The sequence below is a fragment of the Oryx dammah genome, unplaced genomic scaffold (assembly GCF_014754425.2).
Source record: "Oryx dammah isolate SB20612 unplaced genomic scaffold, SCBI_Odam_1.1 HiC_scaffold_28, whole genome shotgun sequence".
In the NCBI taxonomy this organism is placed as follows: Eukaryota; Metazoa; Chordata; class Mammalia; order Artiodactyla; family Bovidae; genus Oryx; species Oryx dammah.
In genome coordinates, this window is record NW_024070212.1 from 47,086,986 (window position 1) to 47,112,503 (window position 25,518).

A 25,518-nucleotide genomic window follows, 5' to 3' on the forward strand; every position below is an offset into this window, starting at 1 on the left:
TGACCATCTTTACTGAAACCATCAACTATTTATTCTTCCGGTTCAGTAATAACCAGGCTATTTACAGACTTTCCTTTAGGGCAGGGTTTTTCAACTTCTCAACATAGCATTTGGCATTTTGGATCACACAATTGTTAGGGGTGTGAAGTGGGGGAGTTGCCCTATGCATTGCAGGATATTAAGCAGCTTTCTTGGCTTCTACCCATTAGATGCCAGGAGCATCTTCCCTCCCCTCCTCCAGTTAAGACAACCCAAATGTCTCTAAACATTACCAAACTGCTGCTTGATGACCACAGCTTTAAGCAAACATTCTCTGAAGAATCGGGAGCTCTGGCTTCAGGGAGAAGCTTAGAACACGACTGTGGGTGGGGCAGGTGTGTTTATGCACACACGACCGCCCTCTCCTGGATGGCTAGGTTAGTGCAGGCAAGAGTCTCTCATCAAAGTATCAGTTGCTTTGTTATTAATACGAACACATTAAAATACTGTTACCAGCATGTGTAGCTAACAGATGCTAACGGGAACTGGATCCCAAGAGGAGATTTGATCTGGGATGGTAGTGAAAAGAACATCGAACTGGATGAAGGCCTGGTTCCAATCTTGGCCTTGACATTTGTGATAAGCAACCTGGGCCTCCACTCTCTAACTGTAAACATGAAGAGGGAAGACAAGATGAACCCAGGGCAGGGGTTACAGAGTTTGAGAGTCACAAAGACTGAGACTCATATATCTCTTCTGTCTCCTAACGGCTGAACAACCTCAGGCAGGTTATGAGGCTGCAGGGCCTTTTAAAACCTCTGTTTCAATGTCGGTAATCTGAAGATACTAATGCCTACTTTTCATTTCCTTGTTGATTCCCTCCAGTCTCGTGGGTCTAAATGCCATACAGGTAGCTGTTAGAAGGATTAAACAGGCAGTTGCTTAGAATGTTAAATACAAGATAAGATTAGCTATAATTGAGGTATAAATAGATATGATTTCAGTTGTGAAGTTAAGAAATATTTATTTAGCATTCTAGATTTATGCTGGACGTCAGCTATTAAGGGAGAAAAATGAAAAAGGCAAACAAAAAAATCAGAAAGAAGATACAATCAGAGTGACTATCAGGAACTCACATGCTGCTACGTTAGTTTATTCGCCTCCCCTTCTTCTGGACTGTTTATAATCTCTCCTCCAATCTCTAAGGGTTTTCTCCTATCCTCATGCTCAGCCAGTGACCTCGCTTTTGGTTTCTCTGAGAAAACGGAAGCCATGGGAAAATCTCTGGCAGCATCTACTCCATCTCTACTCCTCCGCAGCATGTGTCCCTAACTGGACAGTTCAGTTCAGTTCGGTCACTCAGTCGTGTCCCACTCTTTGCGACCCCCTGAATCGCAGCGCGCCAGGCCTCCCTGTCCATCACCAGCTCCCGGAGTTCACTCAGACTCGCGTCCGTCGAGTCGGTGATGCCGTCCAGCCATCTCGTCCTCGGTCGTCCCCACCTTGATACGATGAACTGCCCGTGATTCTAAGGTCAGCCCTGCACTAGATTTCCTCTTTCTCATCTACTTGAAGACACCGCTTCAGAAAATTCCCCTCTTTCTTGCTTCCTCAAAATATTCTTCTTTACTGAATCATTTTTAATAATTTCCTATTTAAACCCCCTACGTTTGAACTCCATCTACTCCTCCAGCTTCCCTCCTACTTCTCTGTTCCTCTTCGCAGCCAAATTTCTTGAGGCTGTCTCTTACTCTTTCCAATCCCTTTTCTCTTTCTCGTAAACCCGCTCTAATTGCGATCCACTCCCCACACTGCTCTGAAATGGCTCTGTTTCACTTCCACGCTGCTAACTTCAGTGGTCCATCCTTGGCTCTTAGCTGACTGATCAGCAGCTTATGACACAGTCAACATTTCACCCCAAGACCGTACAGCACATTATTCTCCTGCTCACTGGTTGCTCCCTTTCAATTTCCTTTCCTTTTTCTTCCTCATCTCCAAGACCTCTTAACATTTACATTCCCCAAAACACAGTCCTTGGATTTCTTTTCTGTCTGCACTCATTTAAGTCTCATGGCTTTAAATACTATTCATGTGTTCCCCAATTCCCAAATGTAGACCTCTAGCTGGGTCTCTCCAGAAACTTCAGACTCAAACCATTAACTCCCTACCCGAAACGTCCACCTGGATGTCTAAAATATATTTCAATAAACACAACTAAAACGAATTTTTGCTCTTCCTGGAAGATGTTCCACTCAAAGTCCTATCCTGTCTCAGTTGATGGCCATCTCATCTTCCAGTTGCTCAAGCTAAAAAACCTCAGTGTCATCCCCAACTCTTTCACATCCTTAATCTAATATCAGGAAATTCTTCAAAGTAGACACAGAACCTGTATGTCACAGCATGTCCACCATTACAACCCTGTTCTAAGCCACTAACATCTCCTCCCTGAATCACTGCCATGAAAATGTGAGTCACACCATGCCACTCCACTGCTTAAAATGCTGCAATGACTTCCTGTCTCAGAAACAAAGTTCTGCAATGGCCCACGAGGCCCAGTATCTGACCCTGTGCTCCCTCTGACCCTGGCCTGAACCATGCTCCCCCTCAACCACAGTACTCTGGGGAGCGGCCCTCTTGACTGTGTCCCCAGAGCCTCTGCTGGTCCCTTTGCCTAGAATACCTCCCCTTCCTTAGTCTCCTGGCTCTGCCCTCACCTCCTTCAAATCTTTGCTCACAATTATCTTCTCAACAAGGCCTTACCCAATTATTAAATTAAAAATTGGAGCCACCTCCTCAAGCATTTGTTGTTTTAAAAATATACTATGAAAATATAATCAGTGCTAGAATACATTTAAGATGTCTGAATTTTACACAGTTTGAGGGTCCCTTGATAAGACAAAGAATACAAAGTTAGGCAGTTAGGTACTGAACCTTGCAAAAGTCCTTGCAAATGAAAGACCCTGAAATTTAAGCTTTAGGGGCTTGAAGGTAAACTTGTCTCAAATCTGATTTAAAAGGTTATGATAAATTAATCTGATAAGTGTTATGGCAAAAAGTAGAACAGGTTAATTGGGGCTACTTAAGCATTTATTCTGGAGTAGGAAATGGCAACCCACTCTAGTATTTTTGCCTGGAAAATTCCATGGACAGAGGAGCCTGGCAGGCTACAGTCCATGGGGTTGCAAAAGAGTCAGACGTGATTGGGCACACATAGTACAACACAAACATTTATTATCCTTCTCTGCTCTATTTTTCTCCTTGCTGCTGCTGCTAAGTCGCTTCAGTTGTGTCGGACTCTGTGCGACCCCATAAACGGCAGTCCACCAGGCTCCTCTGTCCCTGGGATTCTCCAGGTAAGAATACTGGAGTGGGTTGCCATTTCCTTCTCCACCTATCAAATTTGAATATACTATAAAATTCACTTACTCATTTTATTTAATGCTTATCTCCCTGTAGCCTCCAAACTGGAAGGAAAGCTGTATCTCCAGCATCTATAATAGGATCTGATATAGTAAATGTTCAATAAATACTTGTTTTGCACCAATCTTCCTCAAGTAATACATCCTTATCAAAGAGATTTCAGACAACTTTCAGGAAGTCTGCCTAGAGATCATTGTCATAACCTGGAGGAAATGCAACATGCAGCTAGCTGGAAATTTGGGTATTACAAGCAAGCTTTAAAGCAGTTTGAAAGACTGACATGTTACTAGTGATTAGTGTAAATGGCAGTTTCTCAGGGAAGGCAGTGCAGCTGATTGGGGTAATCTCCCAAGTGATGAAGGCCCAACTTAAAACAGTCCTATGTTCTACCACATTCTGTGCACTTGGCCTCTTCCAGCCAACTGGCTGGGTGTCAGCAGGACACCCAGTCTGCCTGTGCCTCCCACTGGCTCAGCTTCTGCTCTGACAGCAGGGGGATCAAGGAAAAAGAGAAGAAAATTGCATGGCCATCATGCCTGGAGCTTACCTAGTTCTTTCTGGGCATACATCACATTCAGTACAACATCGATGTGAATTCACTCCCTGACTCAGCACCCGCTGAACTCACTCAAGGGCTGTGCACGGACCTCAGAGACAGACAGAAAAAGACATAGGCCCTGCCCTCCAGATGCTCCTTCTCCTGAGCGGGGACAACACACAAGTCATTATCCTGTGTGATTGCTTAGAGGCCTCGTCACTGCCTGACATAACACATTTATGCTCCTTTCCCCCCCGCCCCCCCGTGTCTGGTTCACTGCTGTATCTCTAGTTCCCCAGCCACGCAGCAGGCATTTGATGAACAGTTCTTGAAAGAATGAAGCATATACAAAATGTAAGGAAAAAAAAAAAAGAAGAAATAGCTCGGTATGCTTGGGCAATTTATAAGAGAGTTTCCAAGAAATATATTGAAAGTAAAAGTATTAATCGCTTGGTTATGTCCGACTCTTTGTAACCCCAGGGACTGTAGCCCACCAGACTTCTCTGTCCATGGAATTATCCAGGCAAGAATACTGCAGTGGGTTGCCATTTCCTTCTCCAGGGGATCTTTCTGACCCAGGGATTGAACCCAGGTCTCCTGCACTGCAGGCAGATTCTTTACTGTCTGAACCACCAGGGATAGTTCCAAGAAATATATTACTCAAATCTTGAATAATGACTCATTTTCCAAGCAGTGATGAGCAGAAAGTTGGGGTGAGGCTTAGGAAGGGGAGAAGATTCTAGACTAAGATCACAGCAGGTGCAAAGACAACTAGATGTTCATGGAGGCTGTCTCCCTTCACACTTCCCCACAGGGACATAAACTTCGGAAAAGCAGGAGCTGTTTCAAATCTCTCCTGAGCTACCCCTCTTCCCCCTGTTCCTAGGACAGGGCTGGGCTACTAGGAAGCTTTTGTGAAATAACTTCAATTATCTTCCAGATCTCTGATAACCTAAAAAAAGGACAATTTTCTTTTAGACTGTGTTCTCAAATATGCCAGGCAGAGAACAAACCACAAACTTGAAGTTAGTACTAGACATTCCTTGGTTGACATTAATTCCTAATATAAGAAACACACACAAGCCCCCTATTTGCAAAGCAAAGCTCTGGTCTCATCTCAGCCTCCTAACTTCTTTATGAGGCAGCCTGGGGAAAGCACCATTTGTCTACTGCAAAAATGGGAACAAGGAAGCCCAGATTAACATTCTAGGAAGGCCAGAACCAGCCTAGATCCCAGGTCCCTTGATGGGAGTCCCTCTATCTGACCCTGCTTCTTCCTTTCCAAGCACAGGCCTTTGCCTTTCAGCATGTTAAGCACATTCCTGTGATGATAGATCTCATCTGACTAGTAGTGAGATCTATTAGTACTATTAGTACCACTGGGAGAGAAAGCCACCCCCAGCCCAAACAGGCCCCTTTCTTCTACTGTTTCAACTCTGAGGCTTTCTGACCACCTAATGATAACTGAGGGTCATCAGATCATCTGGGCTCTTTCCAAGCTGCCAACTGCACCTACTGGATTCCCAAGGTTATTACTGGGTTCCTGTAGCTGCTTCTTCCACTGGATTCTAGTAATCACTGTCACATTGCTAGTAGCATACAAGTCCCAGCTAATTACTGTCGTTTCTGGGGGGCCTGTCATTTCTTCTGCTCCACTGAAGGAATCCCCAAACAAGCCCGAGTTCGTCAACTAGTTAAGGGACTTATTAACAGTCACCAGAAAAACAGCTCATCAAAAAATGGCAAAATCTTATCACCCTAAGTTGACTTTTTCTGCATTTTTTCTTTTTTACACAATAAAGTATTAACTATTCAGTCATGTGACACAGTCTGCACCACTGAGGACACCCCCACGACACTGGGGACCTTGGGCAGAGACTGGAGAGAGTCTGAGGGCTCTGTGACTGCCTGAGGGGACGTGAGATGAGACAGGTGCTGCGCGGGCGTCCCTCACCCCTCTATCACACGGCATCTGCTGAGGATCCGAACAGCCGCAGATGACCCGCCCAGGCCTAGAGCTTGTCATCCTGGCACTGCATGAAAAGGCCTTTGAAGACAAAGGGACCTCTGTGCACCACGCCGCCCCACAGGTGGGTGGACAGGAGAGGCAGGTGGCCTGGTTTCTATGCTGCCCAACCCTGGGGAGGAGGGAAGGCGGGAGCTCTGTCAACACCAGGCCTCCTGGAAGCCTGGTATCTACCTGCTCACAGATTCCCGTAGCATGTCCTGGGCACCCAGTTTCCTTTCCTGCCCTGCATATTTATTTTTATTTATTTGGTTTGGTCTTGGTTGCAGCATCTTGTAACTGCAGCACGCAAACTCTTAGTTGTGGTCATGTGGGGTCTAGCTCCCCAACTAGGGATTAAACCCTGGCCCCTGCCTTGAGAGCAGAGTCTTAGCCACCAGACCACCAAGGAAGTCCCTCCTGCTCTTCAATTCATCTCACTTTTGCTCATTTATCTCTTTCCAAAATGGCCATGCTTTAATACATAACCTTCCAACATGCTGCCTTCGACCCTACAGAGCAGCCCACTCCGTCCCTGCCCCCACCCCTCTCAGCGCTGGGGCCCAGGCTGTTTAATGCTTCCCAGGCCTTGGACCCAACTGGGGCCTAAGACGGAGAACTGGAGGGGCACCCTGCTAGCGGATCAAGTCACCCCCCTCCCGAATCGGCCTTGGGGGATGTTCCTCTCCGACTGGGCCCCCAACTCTCAGGACCAGCTCTTGCCTGTCCTCTGTGATCAGGTTCTCTCCTGTGCTTGGACATGACCCCACTAACCCCCTTTGCTTCTTTCTGTGCTTTCTGATCTTCTGCTAATTTCCAGCCCGTCCTCTGAGAAGCCCTCCTGGTCTCACGAAGCCAGCTGGAGCCTCGCTGTGGTGCTCTCACAGCTCCCCAATTTCCCTCTGGTGATGGGCCTCTACCTTTGCCATCCTCAGTGTGGGCAGAGGCCACCTCTCTTCCCCAGTGCCTTGCCAGGACCTTGTCCCACAGCCCTCACCTAACATTTGTGCATTAAAGAAAAAACGAAAGAATGGGTCCTGCTCCAAACCACAGCGACAATTCCCTCCACCCAGACTCACAGCCCATAATGACAGCAGAGTGGGCCACTGTGCCCTGGAGGCTGGAGGAGGAAGGTCCCTCTCTGGTCCCAAGTCATGCTTCCCAAGGCCTCACCTCGTCCCTGTGGTACTGGAGGACGAGGGCTCAGCACCACAGTCTACCACCCAGAGCGTCAAGTTCTGCCACCCCCTGCCACACCTCACTCCCAGCCCACTCTGGCTTCAGCCCCTGGCCTGCCATGTTGCCCTCTAGTCGCAGGCTGCAAACACCGCATTATGGGCACAGCCTGCAGCCACCACCAGTCTCTGTGGCCACGACACTGCTTCGACTTGAATGGACAAAGCTCAGGAGGCCTAGTTTGATTTCCTAGGCCCGTATCCCAGACACAGGGATGTGTGAGGCAGTGGAAAGAGCTCAGGTTCTAGAGCTAGAGCTGTTCTAGAGCTCTGGTGTCAGCTAGCTGGATGGCCTTCAGCAAATTACTTACTAGGACCTCAATGTTCTTGCCTGTAACTTGAACATAACAATACGGCCATAAAAAGGGGGTTGTGATGGTTAAGGAGAGAACATAAGGATGCACCTAGTACAGAGCTCAGAATTCAGGAAATTTTCAACAAGTGTTCACTTTCCTGCAGGCACCGAGGTCACTGCCTTCCCATCTGACCAGGACTGAGACTGCGTCGAGGAAATGAGCTAGAACGTGATTGTTCACTGTTGCCCCAGTTGCGACTTCCAGCTGTCTCACGATTTCTGTTCTTTCATCTTTTCTTGGCAACAGAACCTCTTATTTTTAAACTGTGCATGGCTGCCCCAAATGAAACAGCCTTGTCTTCTCAGGAGCAAGGCAATGCAGAGGTCTGTGTGCACTCACGTTAAACTGGTTCTTCTGAGACAGCAACAACATTTCAGAAGGGTCTTTTTTTTTTTTTTTTCCACATATTGATACAGTAGAGGGAAAAGAATTTCCTGCATTCCCTATGACAGAGCCCCAGACACCATCACTGCTGCCACCAGAGGCCTCGAGCTGCATGGGAAGCCTGGTCCCTACAAAAAACAGGCCAGTGGTTCCAGAATGCTGGGGCCTCTGTGCCTGACTCCAGCATCATGGACCCCATCCCCACGGCCCTTACCTGCAGTCCCCAGGCTCAGGAGCACAGCCACCCAGAGGACCCAGAAGAAAATGAGGATGGCAAACGTCCACAGCGGCTGGAACAGCAGGAAGGGAGAGCTGCTGATGGCTTTATTTGTGACTTGGAGAAGTTCAACTGTCAATTTGATCCTCTTTCTGAGGACATAAATCAAGATGAGTAGAACTGCCTGGTGAAAAGGGGGTTAAATTATTCAGAATAATGAAGAACGGAGACGAACTTAAACCCTAATATTTTACTGACATCTCAGCAAACAGCTCTTTTAACACAGCCACCCCCTACTTTTATTATAATGGAATAGACATGTTCTCAAGTACTAATTGAGCATCTACTATGTGCTGATATTTCTGCTAGATTCTGCTGCTACAACAGTGGACAAGACAGAGCCCCTGCCCTAAGGGAGCTTGCAGTCTGGTCAGACAGAGAGAGAATGAGGTCCTCGGGTGTCAGGGAACTGTCTGTTTCTTTTCTCCAACAGCACCTAACATGCCAGAGAATGCTGAAGGACTGCAGAAGGGCAAGGGGCCACAGGACAATGCTCCTTCCTTGGGTCTCCTTCTTCAGTTGCTGTTTCTTGGGATCTTTTGGGTGGTCCTTCTTGCCCTTTTGTGGTTATAGCATCCTCCTTAGATGCTTGAAACTTTCAAATAAAAACCTCCAGGGAATTCCCTGGTGGTCCAGTGGTTAGAACTCCATGCCCCCCACTGCAGAGGGCACAGGTTCAATCCCTGATCGGGGAACTAAGATCCTGCAAGCTATGCAATGCTATCGATTTAAAATAAAAAATCTCCAACCTCACCTTTCTCTACATGATGGATGTAAGCACATCAGTTACTGACCAGGCGGTGGGTGTCCTCCAGTGTGTCAGACTCAATGTGTCCAGAACTGACTTCATCACCTTCACACAAAAATCTATTTCCCCCGTATTCCCTACTGCAGAGGTCCTAATTTTTCTGCACTCTCCAAGAAAAAGTTAGGTTCCTCTCTTGCGGGCTTCCATCTTACCCTGCTGTAGCACTCAGCATCCTCTACTGCAGATGTTTATTGCCTGCACGGCACATTACTTGACATCAAGCTTCCTGAGGGCAGGGCCATCCCTTACTGTCAAGGGCTGGCAAAGCGACAGCCATAGCACAGTCTGTTTGCTGACAGAGCTCCCAGTCTATTCTCTCCTTTCAATCCCCACATTGATGCCACAGCTCAAATCTCATCTTCTCTCTCCTAGACCCCCAATAACCTCCTCATTACCTTCTGCTTTTAATTCCCTTAACCCCCTACTCCTGACCTTACCCCTCCTCCAACACAAGCTAAAGGGATCTTTGTAAAACGTGCAGTCAAGGATGTCATCTCACAGATCAGAATCCTTTGACATTTCCCCAGAGCTCCTGGATAAAGACTGAAATCATCCCCACCGCAAATCAGGACCTCCTTGGTCCGGTCCCTTCCTGCCGAGGGAACGTCCTCTCTTGTCTGTGTGACCCAGCACACCACTCCAGGAGCCCAGGATGCCATTCCTCTTCCCGCTGGACTCGGGTGTTGCTACCTATGAGGATCTCATAGTCAAGTGGTGGGAAGTTGGGGGACAGAGGGATAAAATGTGCAAAACTGCTCCTGGGGCTGAAGGGCCCAGCTGTGACCCAGCTGTGGGGACTAGCCTGAGGACCCAGGGAGAGATGCCTGGAGGAGACGTGAGACTTCTGAAGGCTGAGTAGGAATTTCCGTCTCTGTGTCCTCAATGCCTAGCACAAGGTTGATACCTTGTTGATACCTTCCTACACAGGTATCAACAAGGAAGAGGGAGTTCATTTTTTACTAAAAATTTTAATGAAGCAAAATGATATAATCTTTAGGCAAATAAACTTGGATCTCCTGAGTGGCTGGTAGCTCCTGAATGGAATGCTAAAATATGTGTATTTAATGTGTGTGTTTTTCAACTTAAATATGTGTGTGCATGTATAAAAGGCTCTCCTCATGTTCAAAGTAAACCACGAGGATACTGACCAGAACTGAAGAGTTAACTATCCCGTTTTTCCCTAGTCTCAGGGAGATCAGTGTTACCCACTGGGTACAGTGCTAGGGGTGCGGGGTGGGCAGCAGAGCTGAGTCACCACAGGGCTCAAGCCTCTACTCCCCTTTCTGGGCTCTAAGCCACAAATTGCTGCATCTCAGCCTGCACCCCTAGGCTGACACCCTGAGGTGAGCAGCCAGTGCCATTCAGCCCATTTTCTCCACTGCTGCTACTGGGTATATTGAAACCGCTGGAATAATATTCCTAGGCTGCTCCCCTCACGGCTGGAATCTTGCCCTGTGCATCGTGTCATGGCATTGCTGGCTTTGTAATCCATCTCATGGTGGGGTGTGTGCTGGCTGTGTGTTTTTTCTGGCCAGCCCCATTGTCTAGTGTAGGGCCCTGTGCAAGACAGGTGCTCAGGAAATGGTGATGGTGACAGAGAGTCAGGGATCTTATTAGAACAAGCTCACCAGAAGCTGGTACCTGGCAGAAACGAAGCAGCAGGGACACACGTGTCAGTGAACGGCGTGTGAGCCGAGGTGCGGGTCCTCCCTCTCCTCTCGCAGCCTCCCCTTTCTCTCTCCCTACACTCAGTGAAGAGAATCCCCCGACCCGGCATCTGGTGGCCACTGATGGTAAGTGTGTGAAGACAAAGGGAGCCCTACGGAGGGCTGGGGAGACAGTGGCGTGGGGGGAGTGGAAGGAGGTGAGTGGCCCGGCTCCCAGCCCCGCTTCTCCCTGCCCCTGTGCCCAACAGCCCAGCGCCTGGCCTGGGGTGTGGGGGGCCTTTCTTCTCCAGCCTCCCGCCCAGGCCCCGGCTCAGCCATGGGCCTGGACCCAGGGCAAACCAGGAGCTTTGCTTTATCGGATGCTTGCTCCCTGAGGTGCCGTTCTTGTGAGGAACACAGACGTGACACTTTCCTAAAGGAGAGAAAATGTCAGGCCTGCGTCAGATGTGAGAGCTCAAGTGTGTCCTTAAGGAGAGAGCTGAGTTGGTGAGAGAACTTGAGGCTCTTATGAGAACTGAGTTGCTGAAACATTTAATGGGCATGTGAAAACCCCTGCCTGTCACGCCTCCGTGACGTAACGCTTAGGAAGCAACACACTAAAGGATGGCCATGGGCCGCCTGAAGCCACCCCCTGAGCCTATCCGGGCCTGTGATGCCAGCACCCCGATCAGCATCCAGGAAGTGGCCTGAATGAGTCTCAGTTGCCAACCATCCTTCCCCAACAACCTACATCTCCAGGCTCAATATTCTGTTTGCCCGCTCTCAGCCAGGGAATTCACTGGGGAGGCAGCAGGATCTCTGCAAAACAAATGAACCTAGTGGCCGGCAGGTTTGGAGACAAAGGGTGCTCTGTGTTCAAGAGCAGTGGGAGCTGTCACGCCTTTGGGACCAAAGCATCCACTGGCTGGAGAAGGTAGGGGGGCTCTTCTCAAACCTGGACGTAGGAACTGTTACAAGTCTGCCTCCCTCTCCACATGGTAGTGTTCAGCCTACAGCTGCCTGGGGGTGAAAGCAGTGCTGCTATAGCAAGGGTAATGGATCCGCAAGGGTAACGAATCAACTTCTGAGATGGCAGAAATGACTTGGAAAGAGGTAAGGTTGTTTTTTCACTTTTGGAGGCTGCAGTGCATTCCTACACAGGTATCTCGAATGAAACGTGAAGGCTCTAAATGTGTTATGTACACTCACTACATTACTATGTACGCACCTTCTGCAGTGAAAGAAAAACAAATGCTCACTGTTTGGGGTTAAAATGCAACTGTTTGGACTTCAGAGTTCTGGCAGGCTACCTGATCTACTGCTGGAAGAGTGCTTCTTACCGTGATTACTGTAGATACAATAGCAAATCCCAGCAGACACTTCATATTTTCCCTTTCTGTGTCCAATTCTATGCTGAGGTCATTGGCATAGTCATAGTACAGCCACCATAAGACACCGCAGACAACTGGAAAGCAAAACAGCAGTGGAACTCAGCACGCATGCCAGGAGGTGACCGCCCTGTCCCCTGACACTGGGTGGCCCTGCTCAGGCAGTGGGTCCCAAATCTCTTGGGCTTTACAGGCAATGACCAACCCTCTGAAGCAGCTGCCAGGAGCTGCCAGGAGCTGCCAGGCCTAGGGCGGCTGTGTATCTCTGGGAGATGTAGGAAGGTGACTCCAAAACACAGGTGTGTCCTGTGAGCCTAGCCCACAGGTGGGGCTGGGTGTGAGCATAGAGGAAACTGAACGGACAGGATGGTGAGAGGAACAACATTAGAGTCCAAAGGCTAAAATTTCCAAAGCAGCTCTGCGGTGACAACTCCAGAGGAGCCTGGATATCGGCCTTGCTGTTGCTCCATTGCCCAGTCGTGTCCAACTCTTTGCGACCCCATTAACTGCAGCATGCCAGGATCCTCTGGCTTCCACTATCTCAAAGGACTTTGATCAAATTCATGTCCACTGAGTCTGTGATGCTATCTAAACATCTCATCCTCCGTTGCCTCCGTCTCCTTTTGCCTTCAATCTTTCCCAGCATCAGGGTCTTTTCCCAATGAGTTGGCTCTTCTCATCAGGTGGCCAAAATATTGAGTTTTAATTTCAGCATCGGTTCTTATAAAGAATAGTCAGAGTGGATTTCCTTTAGGACTGACTGGACTCCTTGCTGTCCAAGGGACTTTCAAGAGTCTTCTCCAGCATCAAAATTCAAAAGCATCAATTCTTTGGCACTCACCCTTCTTTATGGCTCAACTCTCGCATCTGTACTGGAATGACCATACCTTTGACTATATGGATATTGGCTTGACACCTACACAACTGGGCAGGTGTCCCAACGTCACAGATGCTCTGCCCATTTTTGTAGGTGTGATGTCCCAGCATCACAAACTTAGGGACTTGGTGACACCCGCATCACATTCACAGTGGCTTCAGGGAGGCATCTTTACCACTCGCAGGTGGGGAAGGGCACCCCTCACAAGCCGTCCGGCATGTCCCCCAGCACAGGCACGCCGGGCACCTGCGAGCTGCAGGGCTGGGAGGTGCTGAGCACAGAACTGATTGTTCAGAAGATGAAACACTATGGTCATGCCAAGTATTTATTTGGGCATACCAATTATTAAAAATTAAAATATCCTATACCAGGATCCTATACTGCTGCCTTGATCTTCCCGCCTGGCCCTGTCCCTCAGATCTTCTTCCCTGACAACAACTGGATGGACCCAGGATCCAGCCCTGAAAAGGAAAACAGTGGGCATGGGACATGTCTCTGGTACCCTGCCCAGCTCAAGGGCTGTGTCTCTTCAGACTGGCCTGAGCCTTTGCAGGGCAATATGGTCCCCTACGTGCCAATGGAGGATATGAAAATTCAGAAAAAATTCTTTAAAGGGCTTCTAACAGGCACTGGAATTGCCTTTTAATGGATGAAACCAGTACCACTCACTGGGCTGGCTCATCTGAGAGTGCAGAAGAGATGGCAGGCCAGGCAGGAACTTTGCTGTTAGCTGTGAGACAGAAGCAATCCTGTAGTCCTCCCTGTCCTCTTTGGGCCTGTGTTTCCTCTTATATAAAGTGAGGGGGCTGGACAAGAGCTTCTCTAAGATCCCATGTAGCTCAAAAATGCCAGCTTTTAAGTTCTACATGTAACAGAAAGGTTTTTCTTTTAATCAAGAAGAAACCAATCAAGTGGAAATACTTACACAACAATCCCAAAACAATCAGTGCAATGAAAATGTGAACCAGAAGGGTGGTGATGAAGCGGAAGGTGAACATCATGGCCAAAGACAAGGCTGGAAAAGTAAGCAAAACATAAATTCTAACAACAATCAAGGCATGAAGGTGACGACAATGGGGCTGGAATGACTAAGCCTTCTGAAAGAATGAAGGCTGAGGACTTTCTTCAATCTCGAAATATCTTGGACATCTATCAAACAGAAAAACAAGACATACCCAGGCCACCCTCTGAAGCATGTACAAGTTCAGTCTGTGACAGTAAGCCATGTCCTGAAAGCACTAGCATGCTTCTTGAGTTATAAAAATGTTTTCAAAGCAGGTATTATTCCCAAATACCCTAAACTTTTTTTTAAGTCCAAATGAAACATCTAAACTTTTTTTTACTAAACTCTTGATTTCATAACTTAAAAGTTCTAATTTTGTGTTCTCAGATATCCTCACTAAATATGAAAGATGAATGCCTTTAAAAATAAAAAATTTAAGATTATAATTATATGATAAGATACATGTATAAAAATTTGTGTATCTGTTTCCACTTTGGGGGTCTTAAAGTGAAAGTGAAAGTGTTAGCCTCTCAGTCCCGTCTGACTCTGTGACCTAGGGACTGTAGCCCACCAGGCTCGTCTGTCCATGGGATTTCCTAGGCAAGAATACTCCAGGGGATCCTCCCGACCCAGGGATCAAGCCTGGGTCTCCCGCATTGCAGGCAGATTCTTTACCACTGAGTCACCAGGGAACTTCAGTGAATTTATAGATACTATTTTACTTTCTTTCTGAACCATAATTCAAGATTACATATAGGTATTTCAGTGTAGTGATTAAGATCATAGGTTTGAAATCAGACAGATCTGGGCCGAGTCCCAGCTCTGCCATCTCCACTAGATGTGTAAACTTGGTCAAGCCTCAGACCTCTCTAGGCCTCAGTTTCCTCTCATACAAATGGTGATGGGATTCTGATGAGGTTTAAAGAGTTAACAGTAAGCACAATGCCTGGTGCATGTGGGTCATAAGAAGTCTGGAAGTTACATAATGGTGGCTAGTGAAGCATCCCCAAGCATTCAGGAATTAGTAACCTTTGGGTAATGAAATTATGGAGACTTCAATTTATAAACTGGAAACATGATGTTAATGGATGATCAAAGAGCTTCTTTCAACCTTCCAAGGTTGGGAGGCAGCCATTGTAAATGACAGGGGTAAATAATAGGCCACTACTATTGCTTAGAGCAACAGAGAGTATTAACTCATTCAAAGAAAAGGCTGACTCTTAAAAGGACTCATCAAGCTAAAATAGCAAAAGGGAAGTTAAATCGTCAGGAGTGGGGAAGTGGCTGCTTCCAGAAAGACCCGGAAAAGGCAGGATCTGGCACAAAGCCCTGGCCTGCCTGCAACCCAGCAAGCCTGTTCCTAGGAGGAGCTGGGTCCACCGGCTCAGTGCCCTCTGGCGCTAACATGGTGGACACACCTCCTTCCCCTACTCAGAAGGCTCTGACCTGGCTGCCTGCAGGAAGAGGCGCTACAGAATGTCCACACTTGCTGGACATGCATTTCTGGCACTTTCCATGGCCAGTTCACAAAGTGGCAATCTGCTCTGCACATCCATTCTCAGGCAGAGCTGAGGAGCAGACCCTGGAATATCGTCAATGTCTGAGACAATCCCCACCTTGTGAGGCCTCTAGGCAGGATCAGCTGGCCTTTTCCCAGTCTTACTACCCCTCCCCCACTTGAACTTGAAACACTGACAATATCTACAGAGAAAATATATGAACTGACCTTTCAATATTTAGGTCAAGAGGCTAATTTTCATTGTACAGCACACATAAGTGCTAGAAATTTTGGTATACATAATTACTGGAGAAAAATTAATGAAAAATTACCAAAGGCGAGGATACAGAGGCCGAGGACTGTGTCTCTTCCTGACATTATTCCACTTAGAATTCGATGGAGGGAGTCCACATCATTGATCAGAACAGACGCAAACAGAGAATAACACTCAGGAGTTTGAGGGATGCATCGATTAAACAAGGGAAAAGACTTGCTAAAAACAAAAAGATAGAATAAGTGGCTAAGATGTTGATTTCATTTATCTTAAAAAAGACACTTATTTAAAATTCTCAGCAACCAAAATGTATAAGATCTAAAGTAATAAAAAGAAGGTTAAAGTCCTGTTTGCAATGTATACCTTACAAAGCCAAGCATCTGCGCTATCACAGTGTTTAGCTAATGCGTGGGTGGGAAACTGATCATAGGGACCCACAGACACCCCAAACCTAAACTTGGCGAGTGACATTTATGAGTCTCATATCTTGGCCCTTCCTGGATAACAACCAACTCCAACACAAGAATCACATTTCTTTAGGGAACTTCTAGAGCTAAAGACTGGCTCAGTCAGAAGGTGTACTAATGAAAACAAAAGCTTTATTTCTATTCTCTTTATGAAGACCTATAAAGCTTCAGAGTTTTGTTATGAACAGAGTGAGTGAGTTAGAAATGAGTGATAAATGTATGAGTGAAACTGTGGTTGGTACCTGTCTTCGGTAGATGAGAAAGCTGACCCCTTTTGAGCCCTTCCTGAAATGGAAAAATGCCCAGGAATGTTCCTCCTAATGAATTCACTGTAGCCACAAATACCTTCACAGTATCTCACTCTTCTTTCCTTCCGTGGGCCCCAAAGAGCGGAAATAATCCCAACTCATGAAGTGTCTAATTATCTGACAAATGGCTAAAGAATTAGGCAGTTACCAAATATTTTGTGAAATGTGTGAAGATGAAGCAAGGGGAACCCAAATGTCATTCAACATTACAGCATCATGAAGGAAAAATGGCTTCGAAACACCCAGTGAATCTCAACATAGAACATACAGAAGGATCTTTCTCAGGAGGCTCAACAGTAGAGAAACAGTTCCTGAGTCATCAAATATTGATTCAAGAGTAATACAACCAAGCCATTTTTCTAAATTAAAAATTTTACAGATGCAATGCATTCACATGGCTCAGATTCCAAAAGTACATCGAATAAATCATAAGAAATTGCTCTTTCTTCTCCTTGAGCCACTGAAGAACATTTGTCCACAGGCCATTAGGTTTTGGTTTCTTGCATATCACCATAGAGATATTTGTTAGCATATATGAACGTAACAGGAAATTTAAAAAGCAGTCAGCTGCTGAGTGTCAAAAATAGTAAAAATTATATCCCTAAATGAGATACCAGACCCCAGCAACCTGGGATTTTCAAAAAAGAGGTAGGAAAAAAACCGTTACTCTCATAAATCTTTCACCTACACATTATAAGGGGCTTTCCTGGTGGCTCAGTGGTAAAGAATCTGCCTGCCAAGGCAGGGGACTCAGGTTCGATCCCTGGGTCAGGAAGATCTCCTGGAGAAGGAAATGGCAACCAACTCCAGTATTCTTGGCTGAAGAATCCCATGGTCAGTGGAGCCTGGCAAGCTACAGTCCATGGGGTCGCTAAAGAGCTGGACACGACTCAGTGACTAAACAATAACAACACATTATAAGAGTGTTCGAGGCTGCAGAACAGTAAAGCATTTTAAAATCGAAATTTTCATTCTGGAATATCTTTAGCATTACTGAAAAATCACAAAGAAGGTACAGAGAGTTCCCACATACCTTCCCTCACCTCCACCTTATGTTAACATCTGACATAACCACAGTACATTTGTGAAAATTAAGAAATCAACACTGGTGCTACATTATTCACTAAACCACAGCCTTTATTTGGAAATCGCCCTTTTCCACCAATTCCTTTTTGGGTTCCAGCATACCACACCGCATTTATTTGTTGTGTCTCCCTTGGTCTGGGACAATTTCTTAGTCTGCCCTATTTGTCATTACCTTGACACTTTTGAAGATTCATGGTCAGGTATTTCATAAACGTCCTGCAAGCTGCAGAATGACCCTCATGTTCTCTCATGATTAGACTGCAGTGACAGGTTTAGGGTGGTGGCCTGCTGCAGGGCTGGGGGCATTGAGTGTAGCATACATCCATGGGATCTTTTGAAGGAGGTCACCATTATCTTCATTACCTCCACCATAGTTGGGCCCCAGGTAAATGGCAGGGAGGAACACAGCTCCATCCATCAACAGAAAATTGGATTAAAGATTTACTGAGCATGGCCCAGCCCATCAGAACAAGACCCAGTTTCCCCCTCAGTTAGGCTCTCCCATCAGGAAGCTTCCATAAGCCTCTTATCCTTCTCCATCAGAGGGCAGACAGACTGAAAACCACCATCACAGAAAACTAACCAATCTGATCACATGGACCATAACCTTGTCTAACTCAATTACTATGAGCCACACTGTATGCTCAATGCAAGATGGACAGGTCATGGTGGACAGTTCTGACAAAATGTGATTCACTGGAGAAGGCAATGGCAAACCACCTCAGTATTCTTGCCTTGAGAACCCCATGAACAATATGAAAAGGCAAAAATATAGGACACTAAAACATGAACTCCCCAGGTTGGTAGGTGCCCAATATGCTACAGGAGATCAGTGGAGAAATAACTCAGAAAGAATAAAGAGACAGAGCCAAAGCAAAAACAACAGCCAGCTGTGGATGTGACTGGTGATGGAAGCAAGCTCCAATGCTGTAAACGGCAATATTGCATAGGAACCTGGAATGTCAGGTCCATGAATCAAGGCAAACTGGAAGTGGTCAGACAGCAGATGGCAAGAGTGAACGTTGACATTCTAGGAATCAGCGAACTAAAATGGACTGGAATGGGTGAATTTAACTCAGATGACCATTATATGTACTACCGTGGGCAGGAATTCCTAAGAAGAAATGGAGTAGTTGTCATAGTCAACAAGAGAGTCTGAAACACAGTACTTGGATGCAATCTCAAAAATGACAGAAAGATCTCTGTTCATTTACAAGACAAACAATTCAATATCACGGTAATCCAAGTCTATGCCCCGACCAGTAACGCTGAAGAAGCTGAAGTTGGAATGGTTTTATGAAGACCTACAAGACTTTCTAGAACTAAGCCCTAAAAAAGATGTCCTTTTCATTATAGGGGACTGGAATACAAAAGTAGGAAGTCAAGAAACACCTGGAGTAACAGGCAAATTTGGCCTTGGAGTACAGAATGAAGCAGGGCAAAGGGTGATAGTTTTTTCAAGAGAACACACAGGTCATGGCAAACCGACAACACAAGAGAAGACTCTACACATGAACATCACCAGATGGTCAACACCGAAATCAGACTGATTACATTCTTTGCAGTCAAAGATGGAAAAGCTCTATACAGTCACCAGAAACAAGACCAGAAGCTGACTATGACTCAGATCACGAAGTCCTTATTGCCAAATTCAGACTGAAATTGAAGAAAGTGGGGAAAACCACTAGATCATTCAGTTCAGTTCAGTTCAGTCGCTCAGTCGTGTCCGACTCCTTGCGACCCCATGAATCGCAGCACACCAGGCCTCCCTATCCATCACCATCTCCCGGAGTTCACTCAGACTCATGTCCTTCGAGTCCGTAATGCCATCCATCCATCTCATCCTCTGTCGTCCCCTTCTCCTCCTGCCCCCAATCCCTCCCAGCATCAGAGTCTTTTCCAATGAGTCAACTCTTCTCATGAGGTGGCCAAAGTACTGGAGTTTCAGCTTTAGCATCATTCCTTCCAAAGAAATCCCAGGGCTGATCTCCTTCAGAATGGACTGGTTGGATCTCCTTGCAGTCCAAGGGACTCTCAGGAGTCTTCTGCAACACCACAGTTCAAAAGCATCAATTCTTCGGCGCTCAGCCTTCTTCACAGTCCAACTCTCACGTCCATACATGACCACAGGAAAACCTAAGTCAAATCCCTTATGATTATACAGTGGAAATGAGAAATAGATTTAAGGGACTAGATCTGATAGACAGAGTGCCTGATGAACCATGGATGGAGATTTGTGACACTGTATAGGAGACAGGGATTAAGAAAATCCCCAAGAAAAAGAAATGCTAAAAAGCAAAATGGCTATCTGAAGAGGCCTTACAAATAGCTGTGAAAAGAAGAGAAGTGAAAAGCAAAGAAAAAAAGGAAAGATATACGCATTTGAATGCAGAGTTCCAAAGAATAGTAAGGAGAGATAAGAAAGCCTTCCTCAGTGATCAGTGCAAAGAAATAGAGGAAAACAATAAAATTGGAAGGACTAGAGATCTCTTCAAGAAAATTAGAGATACCAAGGAAACATTTCATGCAAAGATGGGCTCAATAAAGGACAAAAATGGTATGGACCTAACAGAAGCAGAAGATATTAAGAAGAGGTAGCAAGAATACACGGAAGAACTGTACAAAAAAGATCTTCACAACCCAGATAATCATGATGGTGTGATCACTCACCTAGAGCCAGGCATCCTGGAATGTGAAGTCAAGTGGACCTTAGAAAGCATCACTACGAACAAAGCTAGTGAAAGTGATGGAATTCCAGTTGAGCTATTTCAAATCCTAAAAGATGATGCTGTGAAAGTGCTGTACTCAATATGCCAGCAAATTTGGAAAACTCAGCAGTGGCCACAGGACTGGAAAAGGTCAGTTTTTATTTTAGTCCCAAAGAAAGGCAATGCCAAAGAATGCTCAAACTACCACACAATTGCTCTCATCTCATATGCTAGTAAAGTAATGCTCAAAATTCTCCAAGCCAGGCTTCAACAGTACGTGAACCATGAACTTCCAGATGTTCAAACTGGTTTTAGAAAAGTCAGAGGAACCAGAGATCAAATTGCCGACATCCATTGGATCATTGAGAAAGCAAGAAGAGTTCCAGAAAAACATCTATTTCTGCTTTACTGACTGTGCCAAAGCCTTTGACTGTGTGGATCACAATAAACTGTGGAAAATTCTGAAAGAGATGGGAATACCAGACCACCTGACCTGCCTCTTGAGAAATCTGTATGCAGGTCAGGAAGCAGCAGTCAGAAGTGGACATGGAACCACAGACCGGTTTCAAATTGTGACAGGAGTATGTCAGGCTGTATATTGTCACCTTGCTTATTTAACTTCTATGCAGAGTACATCATGAGAAACGCTGGGCTGGAGGAAGCACACGCTGGACTCAAGATTGCCAGGAGAAATATCAATAACCTCAGATATGCAGATGATGCCACTCTTATGGCAGAAAGCGAAGAAGAACTAAACAGCCTCTTGATAAAAGTGAGAGGAGAGTGAAAAAGTTGGCTTAAAGCTCAACATTCAGAAAACGAAGATCATGGCATCCGGTCCCATCACTTCATAGATGGGGAAATAATGGAAACAGTGGCTGACTTTATTTTTTGGGGCTCCAAAATCACTGCAGATGGTGACTGCAGCCATGAAATTAAAAGATGCTTACTCCTTGGAAGGAAAGTTATGACCAACCTAGACAGCATATTAAAAAGCAGAGACATTACTTTGCCAACAAAGGTCCATCTAGTCAAGGCTATGGTTTTTCCAGTAGTCATGTATGGATGTGAGAGTTGGACTATAAAGAAAGCTGAGTGCCAAAGAATTGATATTTTTGAAATGTGGTGTTTGAGAAGACTCTTGAGAGTCCCTTGGATTGTAAGGAGATCCAACCAGTCTATCCTAAAGGAAATCAATCTTGAATATTCATTGGAAGGACTGATGCTAAAGCTGAAACTCCAATATTCTGGTCACCTGATGTGAAGAGCTGACTCACTGGAAAAGACCGTGATGCTGGGAAAGATTGAAGGTGGGAGGAGAAGGGGATGACAGAGGATGAGATGGTTGGATGGCATCACCAACTCAATGGACATGAGTTTGAGTAAACTTCAGGAGTTGGTGATGGATGGGGAGACCTGGTGTGCTGCAGTCCACGCGGTCACAAAGAGTCAGACACGTCTGAGTGACTGAACTGAACGGGTTTAGGGGAAGAACGCCACCGAGGGGAGGTGCTCTCAGAGCACTACACTGGGGACATGGCAGCGGCCTGACTTCACTGCTGAATCTGACCACAATCACTTGGCTAAGGTGGTTGGGCCCTGCCGGATTTCTCCACTGGAATGCGAGTATTTTTTCTCTTTCTACACTCTGTTCTTAAAAGTGAGTCACTAAGCCCAGCCTGCTCTCAAGAGGAAGGAAATTAACTTCCATATCCTAGAGGAGGAATATCAACACACATTATCAGAGATCCCTCTGTAAAGATTTATCCCTTTCCTCCCCTTTATTACTTAGTCTCTTATTTACATAAGTATGGACTCCTGGATCTATGTTCTTTGGGTTATAATCCAGTATGATTGTTATTTAGTCAGTTGCTCAAATTGTTCCATCTTTGTCCACTGGGAGGTATTTCAGCTTGGCCCCTGTGTCCTTTTGACATGGCCAATCCCCTTTTTTCCCCTTGAGCACTTCCTTACTTTCTAATTTGACAAGATGATGCCAGGCTTATCTGGTATTTCCCTCATTCAAGCCCTAAAATCAGACCCTTTGGAGAACAGTACTTAGAAACCAAGCTCTGGACATTGGGTATGTTTATTGCTGCTGGAGAATCACTGGTCCTAGGCCCTCTTATAATCAGCCATAATACGTAGCTTCAAAATGGCTAGATGGTTCCCTGTGAGAAGTAGGGAGGGGGATCAAGAGAATGTGGAACACATCCCACCCCTACAAACACATCAAAAATACATCTACATGTGGAACAATTCTCTTAGGAAACTAACTGGAAACCAGCAGAAGAACTCCTATACAACCAAACCGGTAAGAAAACCTGTAAGAAAAAGTGGTTCCACGTAACTGGCTGGGACAAAAAGGCATCGCCTTGGGACCTGTGCCCCTGAAAAGCAAGCTGCCAAGCCACAATCTGGGCACCCACATCCTGGGCTCCCGTGTGGAGAAGACTAGCCCCTGTGACTGCTGGAAAATCTGCAGACAGAGAGAAGGACTAGAGAAGCCTAGATTCCACTTACACAGAGTGTGTGCAGGCCGGCTTGCTGACAATCAGGGAGAAGAGAGCCATGCCCTGGTGGCTGCCAGCTCGCCACACTCAATCAGAAGGGGCAAACACCCTGGCCCTGCTCACTCCAAACCACAGCCTGGTGCAAGATCAGGGCACAGATTCAGTTCAGCTATGCAGAAACAGACCAGGGCACCTGGGGTGTGATCCAGGTGAAGCCACGCAGGACACTGTCTAGTCACGCACGGGGCAAGTGGAACCACATCGGCCATTGGCAGGGTGAGCACAGGGAGGTGCCAAAAGTGCACAGAGGCTAAGGGCTGGGCAGACAGGCCCTGGGACTCATCTAGCTACACAGAAACAGCCCAGAGGGCCTGGAATGTGGTCTGGGTGGGGCGGCGATGGCCGCTGTCCGTGCATTCAGAAGTGGCAAGTCCTCTCCCAGTGAGAGCTCCTCGGCTTCGCCCACATCACACCACAGCCTCGCCCTAAATCTGGGGCAGACAGGTCCTGCAGAAGACTGGCACAGAGGCAGCATAGATCCTGGTCGGGGGGCACAGCCACATAAACTTGCGCAGCCACAACATCCAACCCCTAGTCCCAGCCTACTCCACACCACAGCCTTGCATTAGGTCTGGGGCGAACACAACAGAGAAAGGGATGTTGTCTTGGGCTGCTTTCAAGCAGAGCCATGGGGACCCATAGGTCCTTTGTGACCACAGAGGCCTCACTTGCTTCAGCAGTCACCTCCGTGGGGGGTGGGGCACACACTCAAGGGCAATAAAGCCGCACTGACCCTGACCTTTAGGGTTTCTAATTCAACAACTGAGGAGCTGACACTGCTCCTAACAGAGTGACAACAGCCACGGGGCAAAAGGGAAGCCCCCCCTCATATCCTGCACAGGTTCTGGAAACAACCCTCCCCACGAAGGGCAAAATGGCCAACAAACTCTGGGGAAAGGCCTGGCTGGCAGCCATATGGAAGCCAGCAACTTACACCAAAGACACTGGACATGCAGAGGCTACACAGAGATGCCCCCACATAAAAACTTCTCTTCAAGACCATAGTAGATAATTGTTTCTCCTAAATTTATAAAGAAAAAGAAAGTTAAATAGAATGAAAAGGCAGAGGAACTACTCCCAATTAAATGAACAGGAGAAATCCCCCCAAAGAACAAATAATGAATAATGAAACAGGCCTTTCTAATCCACTAGATCCCAAGTTCAAAAAGGTGGCAATAAAAATGCTAACTGAATTAAGAAAGATTACTGACAGAAACAGAGATCATTGTAACAAGGAACTAAAAACTATAAAGATGAACTGATCAAAAAAGGACAATTCAACTGCCAAGATAAAAACCAACCTAGGGGTAATGAATAGCAGAATAAATGTTATAGAAGAATGAATAGGTGATCTGGAAGATAGCAAGATGGCAATCATCCAGTTAGAACAGCAGGTGGACTTACAAATGAAAACAACTGAGAGCAACATACGATACCTATGGGATAATATGAAATATACCAACCCACACATAATAGGCACTCCAGAAGGAGAAGGTGGTGGGTTGTTGAAAACACATTTGAAGAAATTATGGCTGAAAAATTCCCAGACCTAAAGAAGGGAACATATATTCAGGTATAGGAAGCACAGAGGGTCCCAAACAATAAGAACCCACGCATACTCACACCAAGACATCTCATAATTAAGATGGCAAATGTTAAAGAGGATTCCAAAGGTAGTGAGAGAAAAACAAAGAGTCAGGTACAAGGGAATCTCCATTAAGCTATCAGTTGATTTCTCTACAGAAACTTGGCAGGCCAGAAGGGAGTGGCAAGATAAATTCAAAGTCCTAAAAGGGAAAAACCTGCAACTTAGGATGCTCTATCCAGCATGCTTATCATTTAGAACAGAAGGAGAGATAAAGAATTTCCCAGACAGGCAAAAGCAAAAAGAATTCAGCAATATTAGTTCAGTTCAGTTCAGTCGCTCAGTCGTGTCCAACTCTTTGCGACCCCAGGAATCGCAGCATGCCAGGCCTCCCTGTCCATCACCAACTCCTGGAGTTCACTCAGACTCACGTCCATCGAGCCAGTGATGCCATCCAGCCATCTCATCCTCTGTCGTCCCCTTCTCCTCCTGCCCCCAATCCCTCCCAGCATCAGAGTCTTTTCCAATGAGTCAACTCTTCGCATGAGGTGGCCAAAGTACTGGAGTTTCAGCTTTAGCATCATTCCTTCCAAAGAAATCCCAGGGTTGATCTCCTTCAGAATGGACTGGTTGGATCTCCTTGCAGTCCAAGGGACTCTCAGGAGTCTTCTCCAATACCACAGTTCAAAAGCATCAATTCTTCAGCGCTCAGCTTTCTTTATAGTCCAACTCTCACATCATACATGACCACTGGAAAAACCATAGCCTTGACTAGGCAGACCTGAGTCGGCAAAGTAATGTCTCTGCTTTTGAATATACTATCTAGGTTGGTCATAACTTTTTTTCCAAGGAGTAAGCGTCTTTTAATTTCATGGCTGCAATCACCATCTGCAGTGATTTTGGAGCCCCAAAAATAAAGTCTGACACTGTTTCCCCATCTATTTCCCATGAAGTGATGGGACTGGATGCCATGATCTTTATTTTCTGAATGTTGAGCTTTAGGCCAACTTTTTCACTCTCCACTTTCACTTTCATCAAGAGGCTTTTTAGCTCCTCTTCACTTTCTGCCATAAGGGTGGTGTCATCTGCATATCTGAGGTTAT

At 46.2% G+C, this 25,518-nt stretch overlaps 1 protein-coding gene across 4 annotated transcripts in view; it reads right to left on the minus strand.

Moving 5' to 3' along the window:
* Positions 1–25,518, minus strand: part of SLC44A3 (solute carrier family 44 member 3) — an 87,495-nt gene that overhangs the window by 45,085 nt on the left and 16,892 nt on the right. For all 4 annotated transcript variants that reach the window (XM_040232264.1, XM_040232265.1, XM_040232262.1 and 1 more), the window contains exons 6-9: positions 15,747–15,907; positions 13,839–13,928; positions 11,989–12,113; positions 8,132–8,318 (exon numbers count right to left, since the gene is read on the minus strand). In XM_040232264.1, coding sequence (XP_040088198.1) covers positions 8,132–8,318; positions 11,989–12,113; positions 13,839–13,928; positions 15,747–15,907 — 563 coding nt within the window. The remainder of the gene's footprint in view (positions 1–8,131; positions 8,319–11,988; positions 12,114–13,838; positions 13,929–15,746; positions 15,908–25,518) is intronic.